Here is a 19,213-nt window from a genome sequence, read left to right on the forward strand (position 1 = left end):
GCACACCATCAGATTCACAATATCAGAAAACCCTACTGTAGAGGTTTTAAGCTCAAATCTACAAAATGTGTAATTTTAATTTTTTTTGCAGGAAAAAAGACCACAGATGTGTTTTTTTTTCCAGGGGTGATTGTACTGAACCAATATTCCAGAAATATCGAGAGAGGGCTCGTTCAAACGGAAATCATAAGTTCTAGCGCCCTTTTTAAGTGACCAAAAGGATTGGAGGGCAGCTAGCCTAACTACCACGCCCCTGTTTTACCCAAAGACGTCCGATCAGAATTTTGAGATAACCATTTGATTCAGCATAGTTGATAGATACACTGACAATGCCTCTGGGGATGACATGATCCCCTACAGCCAACGGGGAAAGGGCTGTAAGTTCTGCAATTTACTCAATATTTACATATAGTATTTGTAATTGGAAAATATAAAGAAATTTCTCTATGGGGGTATTTTCACGAGGAGAACTTTCTATGGGGGGTGGGGAAGATTCCGGGGTAAATTTCACACGGGTGAGAGAGGGGTCTTATGGCATGATTCGAAAAACGGCCAAAAATTAAATATAAAAACAAGTTTTTACAACTGGAAGTAACGAACAGCATGAAAACTTAAAACGACCAGAAATTATTCCGTATATGAGGGGGCTGCATTGTCCTCATCCCTCACTCTTTATTCTAAAGTTTAAATTTGTGTCTCCATTCTTTATGAACGACTCCTGAAACACATTTCAAACCCGTTTAAAATTTGAATGAGAAGTATTTAGAAAGAACTTTATGACTTGAGCGCAAAGAGCGAGGGATGGGGAAAGGGTGATGAACTCATCTGAATTCATTAACTAAGGTTTTATTGCTTGAACACCAGATAATATAAAAAAATTATTGCAATATATGAGCAACTAAACAACCACAATAAGCTGACAAGGTTGACTGTCCCAGTAAATCTTCTACATATAAAAATTAAATGTCTGTCTGTGTGTGTGTCCTGAATGCATTATTGCACTAATCATCCGAACACAAACAACTTAAGAAGTTGTTGAGTACACATTTGTAAAGGTTTTAAGTATGCAGTTCCCTATCTCCCGTGGGGTGGGGGAGGAATTTCACATATTTAAACGAACTTGATTTGTATATCTTTTTCCGACTCCTTGCATTTGCAGTCAAAATAAATTAATTGGGTAATTTAAATAAATGTAGGGTAATGGGCAACTTTATTCAGTTTGTAATTCACTCTATCATGGAAAGCATAACGTTTGGAAAAAAAATCGATGTTCGTTTTTATTGATTCAGTGCTTTATCGTACCTTTTGATTTATGGACTCGATTTCCCAATGAAGGGGAATTGTTGGGGAAGGGGAAATTCCCACGGGGGAGGGGGTAGTAAGCAGGGGATTTTTCAGGGTGGAGGGAAATTCCTGCGGGTAGAATTTTTACAGACGGGGAGTTTTCAGCAGATGCGAATTTGCCAGAGGGAGAAATTTTCCTTGAATTTCGTTTCTTTTGAGATCACACCAACGCACGACGGGTAAGCGAGCGTAAAATAAAACTGAAAGCTATGGAAAGAAACCTGAGCACAGAGGAGAGATCTTTAGCAATTGCCTATCCCACCTTGAAACATAACATTCCAAACCAGCAATCAGCTCTATGTCATATTGACCATGATGAGCCAGGTCTTTACTTAACATCTCTGCTTCTGCATCTAATGAGGAAGGGATTTGCAGTTTCATGCCTGTCTAGTGAGGTTGCTATGAGGACTCAACCAATATGATCAAGTTAAATCAGATAACATTTCAGGTCATTACATCAGCACCATACTTTGGGTAGGAGCATATTGTATTTTGACATGACTGAATATCTCTAGGACAAACACTGAAAATCTGTCTTGGGCAGAAAGAACATAATATATTGAGGAGAATGAATGTCTATGGTCTCTATGGGCAATTTATTGCATCAGTATAGAAGTGTAGAATAGAGAATTAGTTTTAAATAAGAATTTTTGTCTTTAAGAGAACATCCCTTTGCCCCAATAGGTTCCTCCAGTTAAGCAAAGACTAAATATATAGAAGACTTTCTGCTCTGAACATCCCCACTGCAACATCCGGAATTGTTGATCAGAGATCATATGTCAAATTGATCAACACCTTCCAAACAAACCTAATCAAGACAGCTACAGTTTTATAGCGTGTCTTCAAAGTTCGAAGATTTTGTATTTGTTTATGTTTTACCCCAGAAAGTCTGGCATGATGTCATAGTCTACATGCCAACAAGTCTTGTCATTTACCGACAAAAAGATATCATCTGCGTGGTCAAGATTGCTGATGAATAAATCAGGGCTGACTTTGACCCCCCCAGAAAGTGGACAATGGCCTTTATTATCCAACGGATACAAAATTGAGGAACATATGGTTATGATATATGTGTCTTACCTGAAAAACTTATAAGAAAGAGGGAAGGTGGTTCTCCATCAATTTGAATACACCATGTTCCAAAATATGAAAAACAGTTAATTAACAAAAACATGTTCTCAAAACATCCCTTGAGTTTGCCTGTCCTGTTTGGCATCAGGGTATCTCAAAAGAATTGTCAGAAATAGAGGCAGTCAAAAAAAGGTGCCTAAAAATTATTTCCAATAAGGGTAAAGTTTCTTATATCTCCCTTCTTTGAGAGCCAATCTGCTCACCCTCAAGGAAAGGAGATTACAATTTTCTTTGCATTTCGCCTACAACACACTCCATAACCCCCGGAAAAATTACCATTTCCGTAGTCGATTTTCACCTTCAACCTCGCCTCCCTCAAACTGCTTAAACAAATATCAACCTTCTTATCCCAATAAAATTTCTGACTGAAAGATATAGAAAAACTTTCGTCCTGTAAATAGTGAACATATTAAATAAGTGAATATCCCCCCCTTTTTTTTACCATACAATTGTTTAATTTTTTTGCAAACTTTGAACTTTCTTTAGTTTATTTTTTACTAAATTGTCCTTTATTTTTTTATTTAGTTTATTCCCTTTTAATTTCGCGAGATTTAATCATTTCTGGCATTTTTGACAACCGTTTTGACATTTTGATAATTTTTTCTGACTTATGTTTTTTTTCTGCGAAAAAATAAATATTCAAATGGGGATAAGTCCATTTATTAGACAGTGAAAACAGATTAGAGTTCATCCAAAGTTTTGAGCTGTAAATTTCTTCTTCAATATTGCCTAAATGTAAGTTGAATTTCTAATAAAGGTGGCAAAATCTTCTTCGTCTCCTAATTGCAACTAACTAAAAAAAAAAGAGTTTTTTTTAACTGAAAGTAAGGAGTGACATTAAAACTTAAAACGAACAGAAATTATTCCGTATATGAAAGGGGCTGTCCCCTCCTCAGCGCCTCGCTCTTTACGCTAAAGTTTTTTATTGTTTTTAAAAATATATTTTTGAGAAAGAGTCAAACTTTAGCCTAAAGAGCGAGGCGTTTTTGTTTTTTTTTTCAGTTAATTTCTGAACGTTTTTGAATTAATGCAGCTTTGATTTTGGCTCATCGTACATGAATAATTAAAATGAAATTCGCATATTAATTTTCCTTTTTTTGGCTAATTGGCTTTCTCGAAATTTTGCTCTAACGTAACTTACGAATTAACTTACGTAACGAATTTCTATATTCGTATGTTTTTATTACGTAAATTGGGGAGTTCGATCCCTAGTCAATAGCTCGCTCTTTACGCTAAAGTTCGAATTTTGTTCGAATCACAAACCCCTGAATCACAAAGGCCGGTTAATTAGAATAGATAGCTCTTTTGAAAGTACTAAATAAACTTTAGCGCAAAGAGCGAGGTATTGACTAGGGGGCGAACCCTCTCATTGACGTAATAATTTCTGTTCGTTTTAAGTTTTAATGTTGCTCCTTACTTTCAGTTGAAAAAAACTTGTTTTTTTTATTTAATTTCTGATCGTTTTTTAAATAATGCTTGAAAATCTGGAACCTCCTTCATAGAAATGTTCCTTCCCCCAAGAAAGTATATTCCATGGAAAGATCCTCCCCCGTAGCTCCTACTCCGAACCTGACCCCCCACTAGAAAAAAATTCCTCCTGAAAACCCCATCATAATACTCACTAACCACTGCTATATGTAAACATTGGACAATGTTTATAACCTGCAGCCCTTCCACTGGGAACTCTGGGGAACTAAGTCATCCTCAAAGACACATCAATTAGATTTTCGACTATGCTGAACAAAATGGCTATCCAAAAATTTTGATTTGAATGTCTTCGAGAAAAAAATGAGCATGGGAGGGGGCCAAGATGCCCTCAAATTTCTTGGTCAATTAAAAAGAACACTATAAGTTTTAATTTTTGGTCTAATGAGCTCTCTCCCCATATTCGAGGACTCCTGGATCGGTACGATCACCCCTTGTAAAAAAAAAAAAAAAAAAAAAAAACAACAACAAATAAACACGCATCCGTGATCCTTTTTTTGGCAAAATACACATAATTGCTCATTTTCGAAGATAGGCGCTTGAAAACTCCACAATACGGTTATCTGATGCACTGAATCTGATGATGTGATTCTCATTAAAGTTCTATGAATTTTACGGGTTTTTTCCCCTATTTTCAAAAATATGGCAAATTTTCTCAGGCGCGTAACTTTTGATGGGTAAGATATTTGATGAAATTTATATATTTGAAATCAGCATAAAAATCTGATTCTTCTGATGTTTCTATTGGTATCAGAATTTGGTTTTATAGAGTTTCGGTTACTATTGAGCCGGGTCGCTCCTTACAGTTCGTTACCACGAACTGTTTGAAAGAAATGTTTTTGAATTTATACTTATATGCTATCTGTTTTCACTGTCAACTAATGGACTTATCCCCATTTGAACGTTTATTTGCTGGTTATAGAAAGACAGTGGTCTTGAAAAAGAAAACAACTAATTTAAGGTATTACGTAGAAGATACCTTGTTTTTTGCATGTGATTTTTCGCTCTAAAGTGCAAATTCGACCCGGCTAGGCTTGTGATAGCCGTTTTTCAGAAATAGAAATCTTATCTTAAATAACCTATGATTACAAGAAAAGAATTAGGAGCTGTAGTTTGTATGAGAAAGAAAATAAATACATTACCTGGCCAGTAACAGGGTTTACTCTAAATTTTTTCAGAAATGGCACTATTTCCATAATCTCAAAAATATTCCCTTCTTGGTCACAAACAGGATTTTCAAATGGCTGTAACGACAATGCACAGTAATCAAATGGCAATCTTTTGAATCCTGCTGCATCTGTCCCAGGTGGTACATATTTCTTTCCACCTAATTCTTTCCATTCTGTTGTTGTTAGATACCTGGGAAATTGAATAGGTTATTAATCTTAATTTGAATACTAATACTACTACAACTGATCAAAGGAATTAAACCTCCTGATGGCCATATATTGGTATACTAGCCATATATCAGGAGATTAAAACTTCTTGATGACCATATATTGGCAGACTGCTCAACTCTTCTTTACCTTACTTAATACCTCTGCTTTGGATCACATTCCACAAAATTCTCAAATGTTTAGAAGACGTTTCCAAAACCAACTTAAATTTTTCTAGGTCATACTAGCATTAATCATAAAGAATTGGTCCAAAACCCCCAAGCAAAAATATTGAAAACTACAGTAAGCAGTCCGAGTCCGTTGATTTTGAATTGAAGTTATCAAGTATTTTGCAGTGGGTTAGGTTAGGTTTTATTATTTATCTGAGGAAAAAATATATTAGCTTGATAGAAGAATAGCGGCTGAGAAAAAAAGTAACCAGTTTAGTTCAAAATGTGTAGTTTCTGTGCAAAATCTATTTTAACCCTCCTTTTGCATGATGTGTTTATTTTTAGAATAAACTATTACTCTAGTTTTTTTTCTTCTATTAATCTTATAAACACAATCTTTTATGCTGATTCTAATTATCTAATCAGAGTTGTTCTAAGAACAAGAATTTGTTCCATAATAGCCTAATTTGTTTTCAAGTCTGCGTCTTAGATTTTTCTTTTTTTTAATTTTTTTTTTATAAGCACAACTTTTGTTTCTCAAGACCTTTACTTAATTTCCTGGTCCAATTTCTTTTTTAAAACGATCTTAAAACAATGAAAAGTGACCACAAAACATAAAACAAGAAGAAAAATATAGCCCTAGGCAATATGTGTAATTGCTAATTTTACTGGTTTGGATAATTTTTACTCTCCAAGAAACAAAAAAACCTTCAACTAAAATTTTAACCAAATTTTATTGTTAGTGTTTTGTTTAGAAAAAGCTATAAATTACACTGCAGCCATTCTTTGTCCTGCTCTTTTTTACCTTATTTCAGCTGTAGATCTGTTTCTACAGGTTTTGCTTTTATACAAAGACTGACCAAGGTCATCAAAGATAAGTGCCCTGCGCAGAGGGAAAAGGTGAACGTAAGGAGGAGTGAGTTAAACTAAATTATCTGAAACAAAAAGTAATTGTGCTTTAGCCTAAGACTAATATTTAATATTTCTCCTTTTCAGATTCTGTTTTGGCGCAACATGGAGGAAAAAACTTAAGTTTTGAGTGATTAATTTAATAAATCATAGAAAAAATATTTTGTTGTAGCTTCAGAATAATATATGGTACACCTCTTTTTAATAATCTCATTTAAGTCAACATGGAGCAGTTTCGAGTAGGTATGTTTACAAATTTTTTGGAAGATCTATGGATGACGTCACATCATAAGTGTGGAATCAAAAAGAAATTACAGAAACACTTTTAACAAAATATATGACGTCATGTCCCTTAACAAAATGCACTCGTAAAAGAAGATGACGTCATATTTATAGAAAAGTATATATACAGAAGAAACTTGAAGGTCATTCTAGTTTTTTAAGGTTCACAGAACAGAGAGGTAATAGTTAGATCCAAGTAAAACAACATGGTAATATACTTGTGCTAAGAAAAAAATGTACTAAAAATAAATTGTCAATTACTTATGTTTAAAAAAATCACGCTTTAGCCCAAGACTAATATGTTATGTTTCACTTTTTCAGGTTCTCTTTTGAGTCGACATGGAAGAAAAAATTCAGTTTCACGTCAGTAAGTTATAAATTATTAGAAAAAAATGCTTTAGCATATTACTAATATGTGATATTTGTCTTTTTCAAGTTTCATTTTGAGTCAACATTAAAGAAAATAACTTCAGTTTCACGTAAGTAGGTTATAAAATATTTGAAAAAAAAACTTTGCTTTAGCATTTAACTAATAATTGAAATAATTGAGATATTGGAATAAATTTGATTAATACTAAACACAATAGCTTAATATGCTCTGTTTAGTCGAAATGTGCAGAAGAACTGCAGTTTTGAGTGAATAGCTTATAAATTATTTAAAAAGTTTTTTTTTGCATAACATGACTAATATTTGATATTTCACTTTTTAGATTCAATTTTGAGTTGACATGGTGTAACAAATTTCAGTTTTAAATCAGTAAGTTATATGACTTATATTCAATACTTGTCTTTTTCAGGTTCCCTTTAGAGTCAACAGGGAAGAAAAAAAGCGTTAGTATCGTATGACTAATATTTAATGTTTGTCTCTTTCAGGTTCCCTTTTGAGTCAACACAGAAGAAAAAAGCTTCAGGATCAGGTAAGTGAGTTATAAGTTATTAAAAAAAAAAGTTTTCTTAAGCAGGTTCCCTTTTGAGTAAATACAGAAGAAAAAACTTCAGCTTCACGTAAGGATCATGTAAATAAGTTATAAATTATTGATAAAAAAATTATTCTTAAGCATATAACTAATCTTCAATATTTGTCTTTTTCAGGTTTCCTTCTGAGTCAACATCGAATGGGAAAAATTTTAGGATCGTGTAACTAAGTTATAAATTATAAAACAAAATGGTTCAAAAGCATACGATTAATATTTGATATTTTATTAATATTTGAAAAAAATTGCTCTTAAGCAGATGATTAATATTTGTTTTGTTTTTTTAGGTTGCCTTTTTAGTCAACATGGAAGAGAAGAGCTTCTGGATCACGTAAGTAAGTTATAAATTAGCATAAAAAAATGTTTTTAACAATATGACTAATATTTAATATTTGTCTCTTAAAGGTTCCCTTTTGAGTCAACATCGAAGAAAAAAGCTTCAGGATCATGTAAGTAAGTTATAAATTAGCATAAAAAAATGTTTTTAACAATATGACTAATATTTAATATTTGTCTCTTAAAGGTTCCCTTTTGAGTCAACATCGAAGAAAAAAGCTTCAGGATCATGTAAGTAAGTTATAAATTAGCATAAAAAAATGTTTTTAACAATATGACTAATATTTAATATTTGTCTCTTAAAGGTTCCCTTTTGAGTCAACATCGAAGAAAAAAGCTTCAGGATCATGTAAGTAAGTTATAAATTAGCATAAAAAAATGTTTTTAACAATATGACTAATATTTAATATTTGTCTCTTAAAGGTTCCCTTTTGAGTCAACATCGAAGAAAAAAGCTTCAGGATCATGTAAGTAAGTTATAAATTATTCGAAAACGATTGTTCTTAAGCATATGACTAATACTTAATATTTGTCTCTTTCAGGTTCCATTTTGAGTCAACACTGAAGAAAAAAGCTTCAGGATCGTGTAAGTAAGTTATAAATTATTTGAAAAAAATTATTCTTAAGCATATGACTAATATTTAATATTTGTCTCTTTCAGGATCCCTTTTGAGTCAACATCGAAGAACAAAGCTTCAGGATCATGTAAGTAAGTTATAAATTATTTGAAAACAATTGTTCTTAACAAAATGAATAATATTTAATATTTCTCTCTTTCAGATTCTCTTTTGTAGTCAACATGGAAGAAAAAAGCTTCAGGATCATGTTAGTAAGTTAAAAATTATTAAAATTATCCTTAAACATATGATTAATATTTGATATTTGTCTTTTTCAGTTTTCCGTTAGAAACAACACGGAAGGAAACAACTTCAGGATCGTGTAAGTAAGTTAAAAATTATTTCAATAAATTGTTCTTAAGCATATGACTAATATTTAATATTTGTCACTTTCAGGTTCCCTTTTGAGCCAACAGGGAAGAAAAAAGCTTCAGGATCGTGTATGTTATGAATTTTTTGAAAAAAAGTTTTTAAGCAAACGACTAATATTTAATATTCGTCTCTTTCAGATTTCTTTTTGAGTCGACATCGAATGAAAAAAGCTTCAGGATCTTGATAGTAAGTTATAAAGTTTCTGAAAACATTGTTCTCAAATATATGACTAATATTTAAGATTCATCTCTTTCATGTTCCCTTTTGAGCCAGCACGGAAGAAAAAAGCTTCAGGATCATGTAAGTAAGTTAAAAATATTTTGACAAAAATTGTTTTTAACCATATGACTTTTATTTAATATTCGCATTTTGTTAGTAAGTTAAAAACTATTAAAAAAAAATAATTCTTAAGCATATGACCATGTAAGTAAGTTATAAATTATTTAAAAAAACTGTTCTTAAGCATATGAGTAATATTTAGTATTTGTCTCTTTCAGTTTTCCTTTTGAGCCAACAAGGAAGAAAAAAGCTTCAGGATCATGTCAGTAAACTAAAAATTATTTTAAAAATATTGGTCTTAAGAATATGACTACTATTTAATATTTGTCTTGTTCATATTCCCTTTAGAGTCAACAACAATGAAAAAAGCTTCAGGATCATGTAAGTGAGTTATAAATTATCTTAAAAAACCGTTCTTAAGCATTTGATTAATATTTGATATTTTTCTTTTTCAGGTTTCCTTTTTAGTCAACACGAAAAATAAGCTTCTGGATCATTTAAGTAAGTTATAAATTATGTAAGAAAAATATGCTTAAGCTTATTACTAATATTTAATATTTATCTTTTTCCGGTATCCTTTTTAGTCAATATTGAAGAAAAAAGCTTCAGGATCGTGTAAGTTATAAATTATTTTAAAAAAATTATTCTTAAGCATGATTATATGATTAATATCTGATATTCGTCTTTTTCAGGTCTCCTTTTGAGTCAACATCGAAGAAAAAAGCTTCAGGATCATCCAAGTAAATTATAAATCATTTAAAAAAAATATTCTTAAGCAAATGACTAATATTTAATATTTGTCTTTTTCAGGTTCCCTTTTAGTCAACATCGAAGAGAAAAGCTTCAGGATCATGTAAGTAAGTTATAAATTATTTTAAAAAATTGATGTTAAGCATACGATTAATATTTAATATTGTTTTTTTTAGGTTTCCTTTTGAGTCAACATCGAAGAAAAAAGCTTCAGGATTATGTAAGTAAGTTAAAAATTATAAAAAAAAATTATTCTTAAGCGTATAGCTAATATTTAATATCTGTCTTTTTCAGGTTTCCTTTTGAGTCAGCATTGAAGAAAAAAGCTTCAGGATCATGTAAGAAAGTTATAAGTTATTAAAAAAATTGTTCTTAAAAACATTTAAGGTTCCCTTTAAAGTCAACACGGTAGGGAAAAGCTTCAGGATCATATAAGTAAGTTATACATTATTTGAATACTATTGTTCTTAAGTATATGACTACTATTACATATTTGTCTCTTTCAGATTCCCTTGTGAGTCAAAATGGAAGAAAAAAGCTTCAGGATCATGTAAGTTACAAATTATTTGAAAAAATTGTTCTTAAGCATATGACAAATATTTAATATTTGTCTTTTTCAGGTTCCCTTTTGAGTCAACATGAAGAGAAGAGCTTCAAAATCATGTAAGTAAGTTATAAATTTTCTGAAAACAATTGTTCTTAAGCATATGACTAATGTTTTTCTCTTTCAGGTTCCTTTTTGAGTCAACACAGAAGAAAAAAGCTTCAGGATCATGTAAGTAAATTATAAAGTATTTGAAAAATTGTTCTTAAGCATGTGACTAATATTTAATGTTTGTCTCTTTCAGGTTCCTTTTTTAGTCAACACAGAACAAAAAAGCTTCAGGATCATGAAAGTAAGTTATAAATTATTTTAAAAAAATTGTTCTTAAGCATATGATTAGTATTTGATATTTGTCTTTATCAGGTTTCCTTTAGATTCAACACAGAAGAAAAAAGCTTCAGGATCATGCAAGTAAGTTATACATTATTCGAATTTTTTTTTCTTAAGCATATGAGTAATATTTAACATTAGTATGAGTCATGTTTTAGCTATATGATGCGTCCATAGAATTGGAGGCCATCATTTCTAAGGGGAAATATCGCAAACAGATGACGTCACACGGAAAAGAAAGGTTATATACGGTAGTAATTTGTGCGTCACTTTAGTTTTTTGTTGTTCATGAAGAGAAAGATACTAGTCAGATAGGACACACAAAACCCTTGCTAAAGAGTTAAATATTCAAAGGTTATACAACTTAAGGGTTAAATGCTAAATACAAAAATTATTGCTTATAACATGAAAAGTAGTTTCATTAGTAAAAAAAAAATATTCTTAAGCATATGGCTAATATTCAATACTTGTCTTTTTCAAGTTCCCTTTAGAGTCAACAGAAGAGAAAAGCTTCAGGATCATGTAAGTAAGTAATATTTGCTTAATATGTGATATTTGTCTTCTTCAGGCTCCCTTTATAGTCAACACAGAAGGACTAAGCTTCAGCATCATGTAAGTAAGTTAAAAATTATTTTAAAAACAATTGTTCTTAAGCATATGACTAATATTTAGTGTTTGCCTCTTTAAAGTTTTCTTTTGAGTCTTGAAGAAAAAGGATTCAGGACCGTGTAAGTTAGTTATAAATTATTTAAAAAAAAATATTGTGAAGCATATGACTAATATTTAATATTTGTCTTTTTCAGGTTTCCTTTTGAGTCAACAACCAAGAACAAAAATTCAGAATCATGTAAGTAGCCGAAGTTATAAATCATTAAAAAAAAAATTCTTATGCATATGACTAATATTTAAAATTTTTCTTTTTCAGGCTTCCTATTCAGTCAAAATTGACGAAAAAACTTCAGGATCATGTAAGTAAGTTATAAATTATAAAAAAAATTTATGCTTAAGCATATGATTAATATTTGTCTTTTTCAGGTACCCTTTATAGTTAACACAGAAGATAAAAAGCTTCAGGATCATGTAAGTTAAAAATTATTTTAAAAATATTTTTCTTAAGCATATGACTAATATTTAATGTTTGTCTCTTTCAGGTTTTCTTTTGAGTCAAAATGGAAGGAAAAGGAATCAGGATTGTGAAAGTTAGTAATAAATTATTTTAAAAAATATATTGTGAAATATATGACTAATTTTTAATATTTGTCTTTTTCAGGTTTCCGTTTGAGTCAACATCAAAGAAAAAAAAAACAGGATCATGTAAGTAGCCGAAGGAACTAAATTATGTAAAAAAAATTATTCTTATGCATGTGACTAATATTTAATATTTGTCTTTTTCAGGTTTCCTTTTGAGTCAACATCAAAGAAAAAAGCTTCAGGATCAAGTAAGTAAGCTATAAATTACGAGTTAACAGGGAAGAAAAAATCCTCAGGATCAGGTAAGTTATAAATTATTTGAAAAAAAGTTGTCCTCAAGCATATGACTAATATTAATATTTGCCTTTTTCAGGTTTCCTTTTGAGTCAACATCGAATGAAAAAAGCTTCAAGATCATGCAAGTAAGTTATAAATTATTAAAACGATTAATATTTATATTTGTCTTTTACAGTTTCCCGTTAGAGACAAGACAGAAGGTAAAGGCTTCAGGATCATGTAAGTTAAACATTATATAAAAAATAGTTTCAGGATTTTGAAACAATTGATTTCCCCCCATGTTTGAACACATGTCTTAAGCATATAACTAATATCTAATATTTGTCTTTTTCAGGTTCCCTTTTGAGTCAACATGGAAAAGAAGAGTTTCAGGATCATGCAAGTACGTTATAAATTCCCCTTTGTTATAACTTAAGCATAGTTATAAACTTAAGCAAGATTATAAACTTTACTTATAACTTAGGCAAGTTATAAATTATAAGCAAGTTAAGCAAGTCATAGGACTAATTTTTAATATTCGTCTCTTTAAGGTTCCTTTTTGAGTCAAAACGGAAGTAAAAAGCTTCAGGATCATGTAAATTAAAAATTATTTGAAAAATTTTCCTTAAGCATATGACTAATATTTAACATTTGTCTTTGTCAGGTTTCCTTTTGAGTGAACATCGAATGAAAATGCTTCAGGATCATGTAAGTGCGTTATAAATTATTAAAAAAACTTGTTCTTTAGCATACCATTAACATGTAATATTTGTCTTTTTCAGTTTTCCGTTAGAGACAATACAGAAGGAAAAAGCTCCAGGATCATGTTAGTAAGTTAAAAATTAATTAAAAATTTGTTCTTAAAAATATGACTTATATTTAATAATTGTCTTTTTCCGGTTCCCCTTTGAGTCAAAATGGAAGAGAAAAGCTTCAGGATCATATAAATAAGTTATAAAATATTTGAAAACAATTGTTCTTAGCAATATGAATAATATTTATTATTTTTCATTTTCATGTTCCCTTTTGAGTCAACAAGGGAAAAAAAGCTTCAAGATCAAATAAGTAAGTTTTAAATTATTTAAAAAAATTGTTCTTAAGCATATGGCTAATATTTAATTTTATCTCTTTCAGGTTCCCTTTTGGAAAAACACGGAAGAAAAAAGCTCCAGGGTCATGTAAGTTATAAATTGTTTGAAAAAAAAATTGTTCTTAAGCATAAGACTAATATTTAATATTTATCTCTTTCAGGTCCCCTTTGAGTCAACAAGGAAGAAAAAGCTTCAGGATCATGTAAGTAAGTTAAAAATTTGAAAAAAAATCTTAAACATATGACTAATATTTAATATTTGTTTCTTTCAGGTTCCTTTTTGAGTCAACATGGAAGAAAAATTATTTAGGATCATGTTAGTAAGTTACAATTTATTAAAAAAAAAATTCTTAAACATTTAATTAATATTTGATATTTGTCTTTTTCAGTTTTCTGTTAGAGAAAACACGGAAGGAAAAAGCTTCAGGACCATGTAAGTAAGTTAAAAATTATTTCAAAAATTGTGCTTAAGCATATGACTAATATTTAATATTTGTCTCTTTCAGGTTTCCTATTGAGTCGACACGGAAGAAAAAGCTTCAGGAAAATGTAAGTAAGTTACGAATCTTAAAAAAAAATATTTTTATGCATATGACTAATATTTAATATTTGTCTCATTCATGTTCCATTTGGAGTCAACCCGGAATAAAAAAGGTTCAGGATCATGTAAGTTATGAATAAAAAAAAAATTGTTCTTAAGCATATGATTAGTATTTGATATTTGTCTTTATCAGGTTTCCTTTTGAGTCAACATAGAAGAATAAAGCTTCAGGATCATAAAAGTAAGCATATAATTAACATTTGACATTTTTCTTTTTCAGGTTTCCTTCTGAGTCAACATCCAAGAAAAAAATTCAGGATCATTAAGTAGCCGAAGTTATAAACTATTTAAAAAAAAATATTCATAAGCATTTGAATAATATTTGATATTTGTCTTTTTCAGGCTTGCTTTTGATTCAACGTCGAAGAAAAAAGCTTTATAGTCAACACAGAACGAAACAGCTTCAGGATCTTGTAAGTAAGTTAAAAATTATTTTTAAAATATTGTTCTTAAGCATATGACTAACAATTAATGTTTGTCTCTTTCAGGTTCCCTTTTGAGTCAACACGAAAGAAAAAACCTTCAGGGCCACTTTGAACGAGAGAAGGAACCTCGTGTGCATTCGTTTCGTTACCAAGACCCTGTCTGTTCCCCGCTTACGTTCCATCATCCCCAAACCCTATCTTCCCGCACACAACAGACCATCCCGAAAAAAATCCCAAAAAATCCCAAAACTGACTCCCATCCCCGCTAGACATGAAAGATATCGCAAGAGTTTTGCTCCGAGTTTTGTTGAGTCATATAATAGCCAGGAAAACTAGTGATTAATTTTATTATTATCTATTTATTTTTTACTTTTTGTCTTTTACTAAGCTTTGACTTGTTTTGTTTATGTATTTTGTTTTATGTTTGACGTGAAGGTCAGTGAATTTTGTTTGACGTGAAGGTCAAATTCTTTCGATATTACATGTATATATACTAGTAATATTTGTGACGTAAAATTCAAATTCGGCAACCATGCTGTGAAATAAATTTTTAAATTGATTTCTATTCTATGCAAGTAATTCTTAAGCACAGAATTACTTGCATAGTTAAAACAATTGTGCTTAAGCATATGACTAATATTTGATGTTTTTCTCTTTTAGGTTTCCTTTTGAGTCAACACGGAAGAAAAAAGCTCAAGGATCATGTAAGTAAGATACAAATTATTTGAAAACAATTGTTCTTAAGCATATGACTAATATTTAATATTTTTCTCTTTCAGGTTCCCTTTTGAGTCAACACGGAAGAAAAAAGCTTCAGGATCATGTAAGTAATATACAAATTATTTGAAAACAATTGTTCTTAAGCATATGACTAATATTTAATATTTTTCTCTGTCAAGCTCCATTTTGAGTCAACACGGAAGAAAAAAGCTCAAGGATCATGTAAGTAAGATACAAATTATTTGAAAACATGTTCTTAAGCCTATGACCAATATTTGATAATAGTCTTTTTCAGGTTCCCTTTTTAGTCAACATGGAAGAAAAAAGATTCAGGATCATGTAAGAAAGTTATAAATTATTTAAAAAAAATTATTCTTAAGCACATGATCGATATTTGATATTTGTCTTTTTCAGTTTTCTTTCAGAGACAACACGGAAGAAAAAAGCTTCACGATCATGTAAGTAAGTTAAAAGTTATTTTAAAAAATTGTTCTTAAGCATATGACTAATATTTAATATTCGTCTCTTTCAGGTTCCCTTTTGAGTCAACATGGAAGAAAAAAGCTTCAGGATCATGTAAGTAAGTTATAAATTTTTGAAAAAAATGTTTTTATGCATATGACTAATATTTAGGCTAATATTTGTCTGTTTCAGGTTCCTTGTTGGTTCAACACGGAAGAAAAAAGGTTCAGGATCATGTAAGGAAGCTGTAGATTATTTAAAAAAATGTCTTAATCATATGACTAATATTTAAAATTCGTCTCTTTCGGGTTCCCTTTTGAGTCAACATGGAAGAAAAAGGCTTCAGGATCATGTAAGTAAGTTATAAATTTTTTGAAAAAAAAATTTATAATCATATGAATAATATTTAAAATTTGTCAATTTCAGGTTTCCTTTTGAGTCGACATCGAATGAAAAAAATCTTAAGGATCATGTATGTAAGTTATAAATTATTTTACAAAAATTATTCTTAAGCATACGATTAATACTTGGCATTTGTCTTTTTCAGCTTCCCGTTAGAGACAACACAGAAGGAAAAAGATTCAGGATCATGTTAGTAAGTTAAAAACTATTTTAAAAAATTGTTCTTAAGCATGTAACTCATATTTTATACTTGTCTTTTTCAGGTTCCCTTTTGAGCCAACATGAAAGAGAAAAGCTTCAAGATTATGTAAGTAAGTTATAAATTATTTTAAAACAATTTTTTTAAGGATATGACTAATATTTAATATTTGTCTCATTCAGGTTCCCTTTGGAGTCAACCCGGAACGAAAAAACTTCGGGATTATGTAAGTAAGTTATAAATTATTTTAAAACAATTTTTCTTAAGGATATGACTCATATTTAATATCTGTCTTATTCAGGTTCCCTTGGAGTCAACCCGGAACAAAAAAGCTTTAGGATCATGTAAGTAAGTTATAAATTATTTAAAAAAAATTGTTCTTAAGAATATGAATAATATTTAACATTTGTCAATTTCAAGTTTCTTTTTGAGTCGACATCGAATGATAAAAAACTTAAGGATCATGCAAGTAAGTTATAAATTATTTTACAAAAATTATTCTTAAGCATACAATTAATATTTTATATTTGTCTTTTTCAGTTTCCCGTTAGAGACAATACAGACGGAAAAAGCTTCAGGATCATGTTAGTATGTTAAAAATTATTTTAAAAAAAATTGTTCCTAAGCATATAACTAATATTTTATACTTGTCTTTATCAGGTTCCCTTTAGATTCAACCTAGAAGAAAAAAGCTTCAGAATCATATAAGTAAGTTATAAATTATTTGACAAAAATTGTTCTAAAGCATACGATTAATATTTGATATTTTTCTTTTTCAGATTCCCGTTAGAGAAAACACAGAAGGAAAATCCTTCCTGATCATGTTAGTAAGTTAAAAACTATTAAAAAAAAAAATTTCTTGAGCATATGACCATGTAAGTAAGTTATAAATTATTTAAAAAAACTGTTCTTAAGCATATGAGTAATATTTAGTATTTGTCTCTTTCAGTTTCCCTTTTGAGCCAACAAGGAAGAAAAAAGCTTCAGGATCATGTCAGTAAACTAAAAATTATTTTAAAAATATTGGTCTTAAGAATATGACTAATATTTAATATTTGTCTTGTTCATATTCCCTTTAGAGTCAACAACAATGAAAAAAGCTTCAGGATCATGTAAGTGAGTTATAAATTATCTTAAAAAACCGTTCTTAAGCATTTGATTAATATTTGATATTTTTCTTTTTCAGGTTTCCTTTTTAGTCAACACGAAAAATAAGCTTCTGGATCATTTAAGTAAGTTATAAATTATGTAAGAAAAATATGCTTAAGCTTATTACTAATATTTAATATTTATCTTTTTCCGGTATCCTTTTTAGTCAATATTGACGAAAAAAGCTTCAGGATCATGTAAGTTATAAATTATTTTAAAAAAATTATTCTTAAGCATGATTATATGATTAATATCTGATATTCGTCTTTTTCAGGTCTCCTTTTGAGTCAACATCGAAGAAAAAAGCTTCAGGATCATCCAAGTAAATTATAAATCATTTAAAAAAAATATTCTTAAGCAAATGACTAATATTTAATATTTGTCTTCTTCAGTTTTCCTTTAGTCAACATCGAAGAAAAAAGCTTCAGGATCATGTAAGTAAGTTATAAATTATTTTAAAAAATTGATGTTAAGCATACGATTAATATTTAATATTTGTTTTTTTAGGTTTCCTTTTGAGTCAACATCGAAGAAAAAAGCTTCAGGATTATGTAAGTAAGTTAAAAATTATAAAAAAAAAAATTATTCTTAAGCGTATAGCTAATATTTAATATCTGTCTTTTTCAGGATTCCTTTTGAGTCAGCATTGAAGAAAAAAGCTTCAGGATCATGTAAGAAAGTTATAAGTTATTAAAAAAATTGTTCTTAAAAACATTTAAGGTTCCCTTTAAAGTCAACACGGTAGGGAAAAGCTTCAGGATCATATAAGTAAGTTATACATTATTTGAATACTATTGTTCTTAAGTATATGACTACTATTACATATTTGTCTCTTTCAGATTCCCTTTTGAGTCAAAATGGAAGAAAAAAGCTTCAGGATCATGTAAGTTACAAATTATTTGAAAAAATTGTTCTTAAGCATATGACAAATATTTAATATTTGTCTTTTTCAGGTTCCCTTTTGAGTCAACATGAAGAGAAGAGCTTCAAAATCATGTAAGTAAGTTATAAATTTTCTGAAAACAATTGTTCTTAAGCATATGACTAATGTTTTTCTCTTTCAGGTTCCTTTTTGAGTCAACACAGAAGAAAAAAGCTTCAGGATCATGTAAGTAAATTATAAAGTATTTGAAAAATTGTTCTTAAGCATGTGACTAATATTTAATGTTTGTCTCTTTCAGGTTCCTTTTTTAGTCAACACAGAACAAAAAAGCTTCAGGATCATGAAAGTAAGTTATAAATTATTAAAAAAAAAATTGTTCTTAAGCATATGATTAGTATTTGATATTTGTCTTTATCAGGTTTCCTTTAGATTCAACACAGAAGAAAAAAGCTTCAGGATCATGCAAGTAAGTTATACATTATTCGAATTTTTTTTTCTTAAGCATATGAGTAATATTTAACATTAGTATGAGTCATGTTTTAGCTATATGATGCGTCCATAGAATTGGAGGCCATCATTTCTGAGGGGAAATATCGCAAACAGATGACGTCACACGGAAAAGAAAGGTTATATACGGTAGTAATTTGTGCGTCACTTTAGTTTTTTGTTGTTCATGAAGAGAAAGATACTAGTCAGATAGGACACACAAAACCCTTGCTAAAGAGTTAAATATTCAAAGGTTATACAACTTAAGGGTTAAATGCTAAATACAAAAATTATTGCTTATAACATGAAAAGTAGTTTCATTAGTAAAAAAATATTTAATATTTGTCTTTTTCAGGCTTCCTTTTGATTC

General features: G+C 29.8%; 1 protein-coding gene across 1 annotated transcript in view; it reads right to left on the minus strand.

Moving 5' to 3' along the window:
- Positions 1-19,213, minus strand: part of LOC148954296 (RING-type E3 ubiquitin-protein ligase PPIL2) — an 87,044-nt gene that overhangs the window by 47,350 nt on the left and 20,481 nt on the right. The window contains exon 2 of the mRNA XM_089087010.1: positions 5,103-5,319. Coding sequence (XP_088943136.1) covers positions 5,103-5,319 — 217 coding nt within the window. The remainder of the gene's footprint in view (positions 1-5,102; positions 5,320-19,213) is intronic.

The sequence above is a fragment of the Artemia sp. Qi Xiang Cuo genome, chromosome 3, assembly GCF_049724085.1.
Source record: "Artemia sp. Qi Xiang Cuo chromosome 3, ASM4972408v1, whole genome shotgun sequence".
NCBI lineage: Eukaryota > Metazoa > Arthropoda > Branchiopoda > Anostraca > Artemiidae > Artemia > Artemia sp. Qi Xiang Cuo.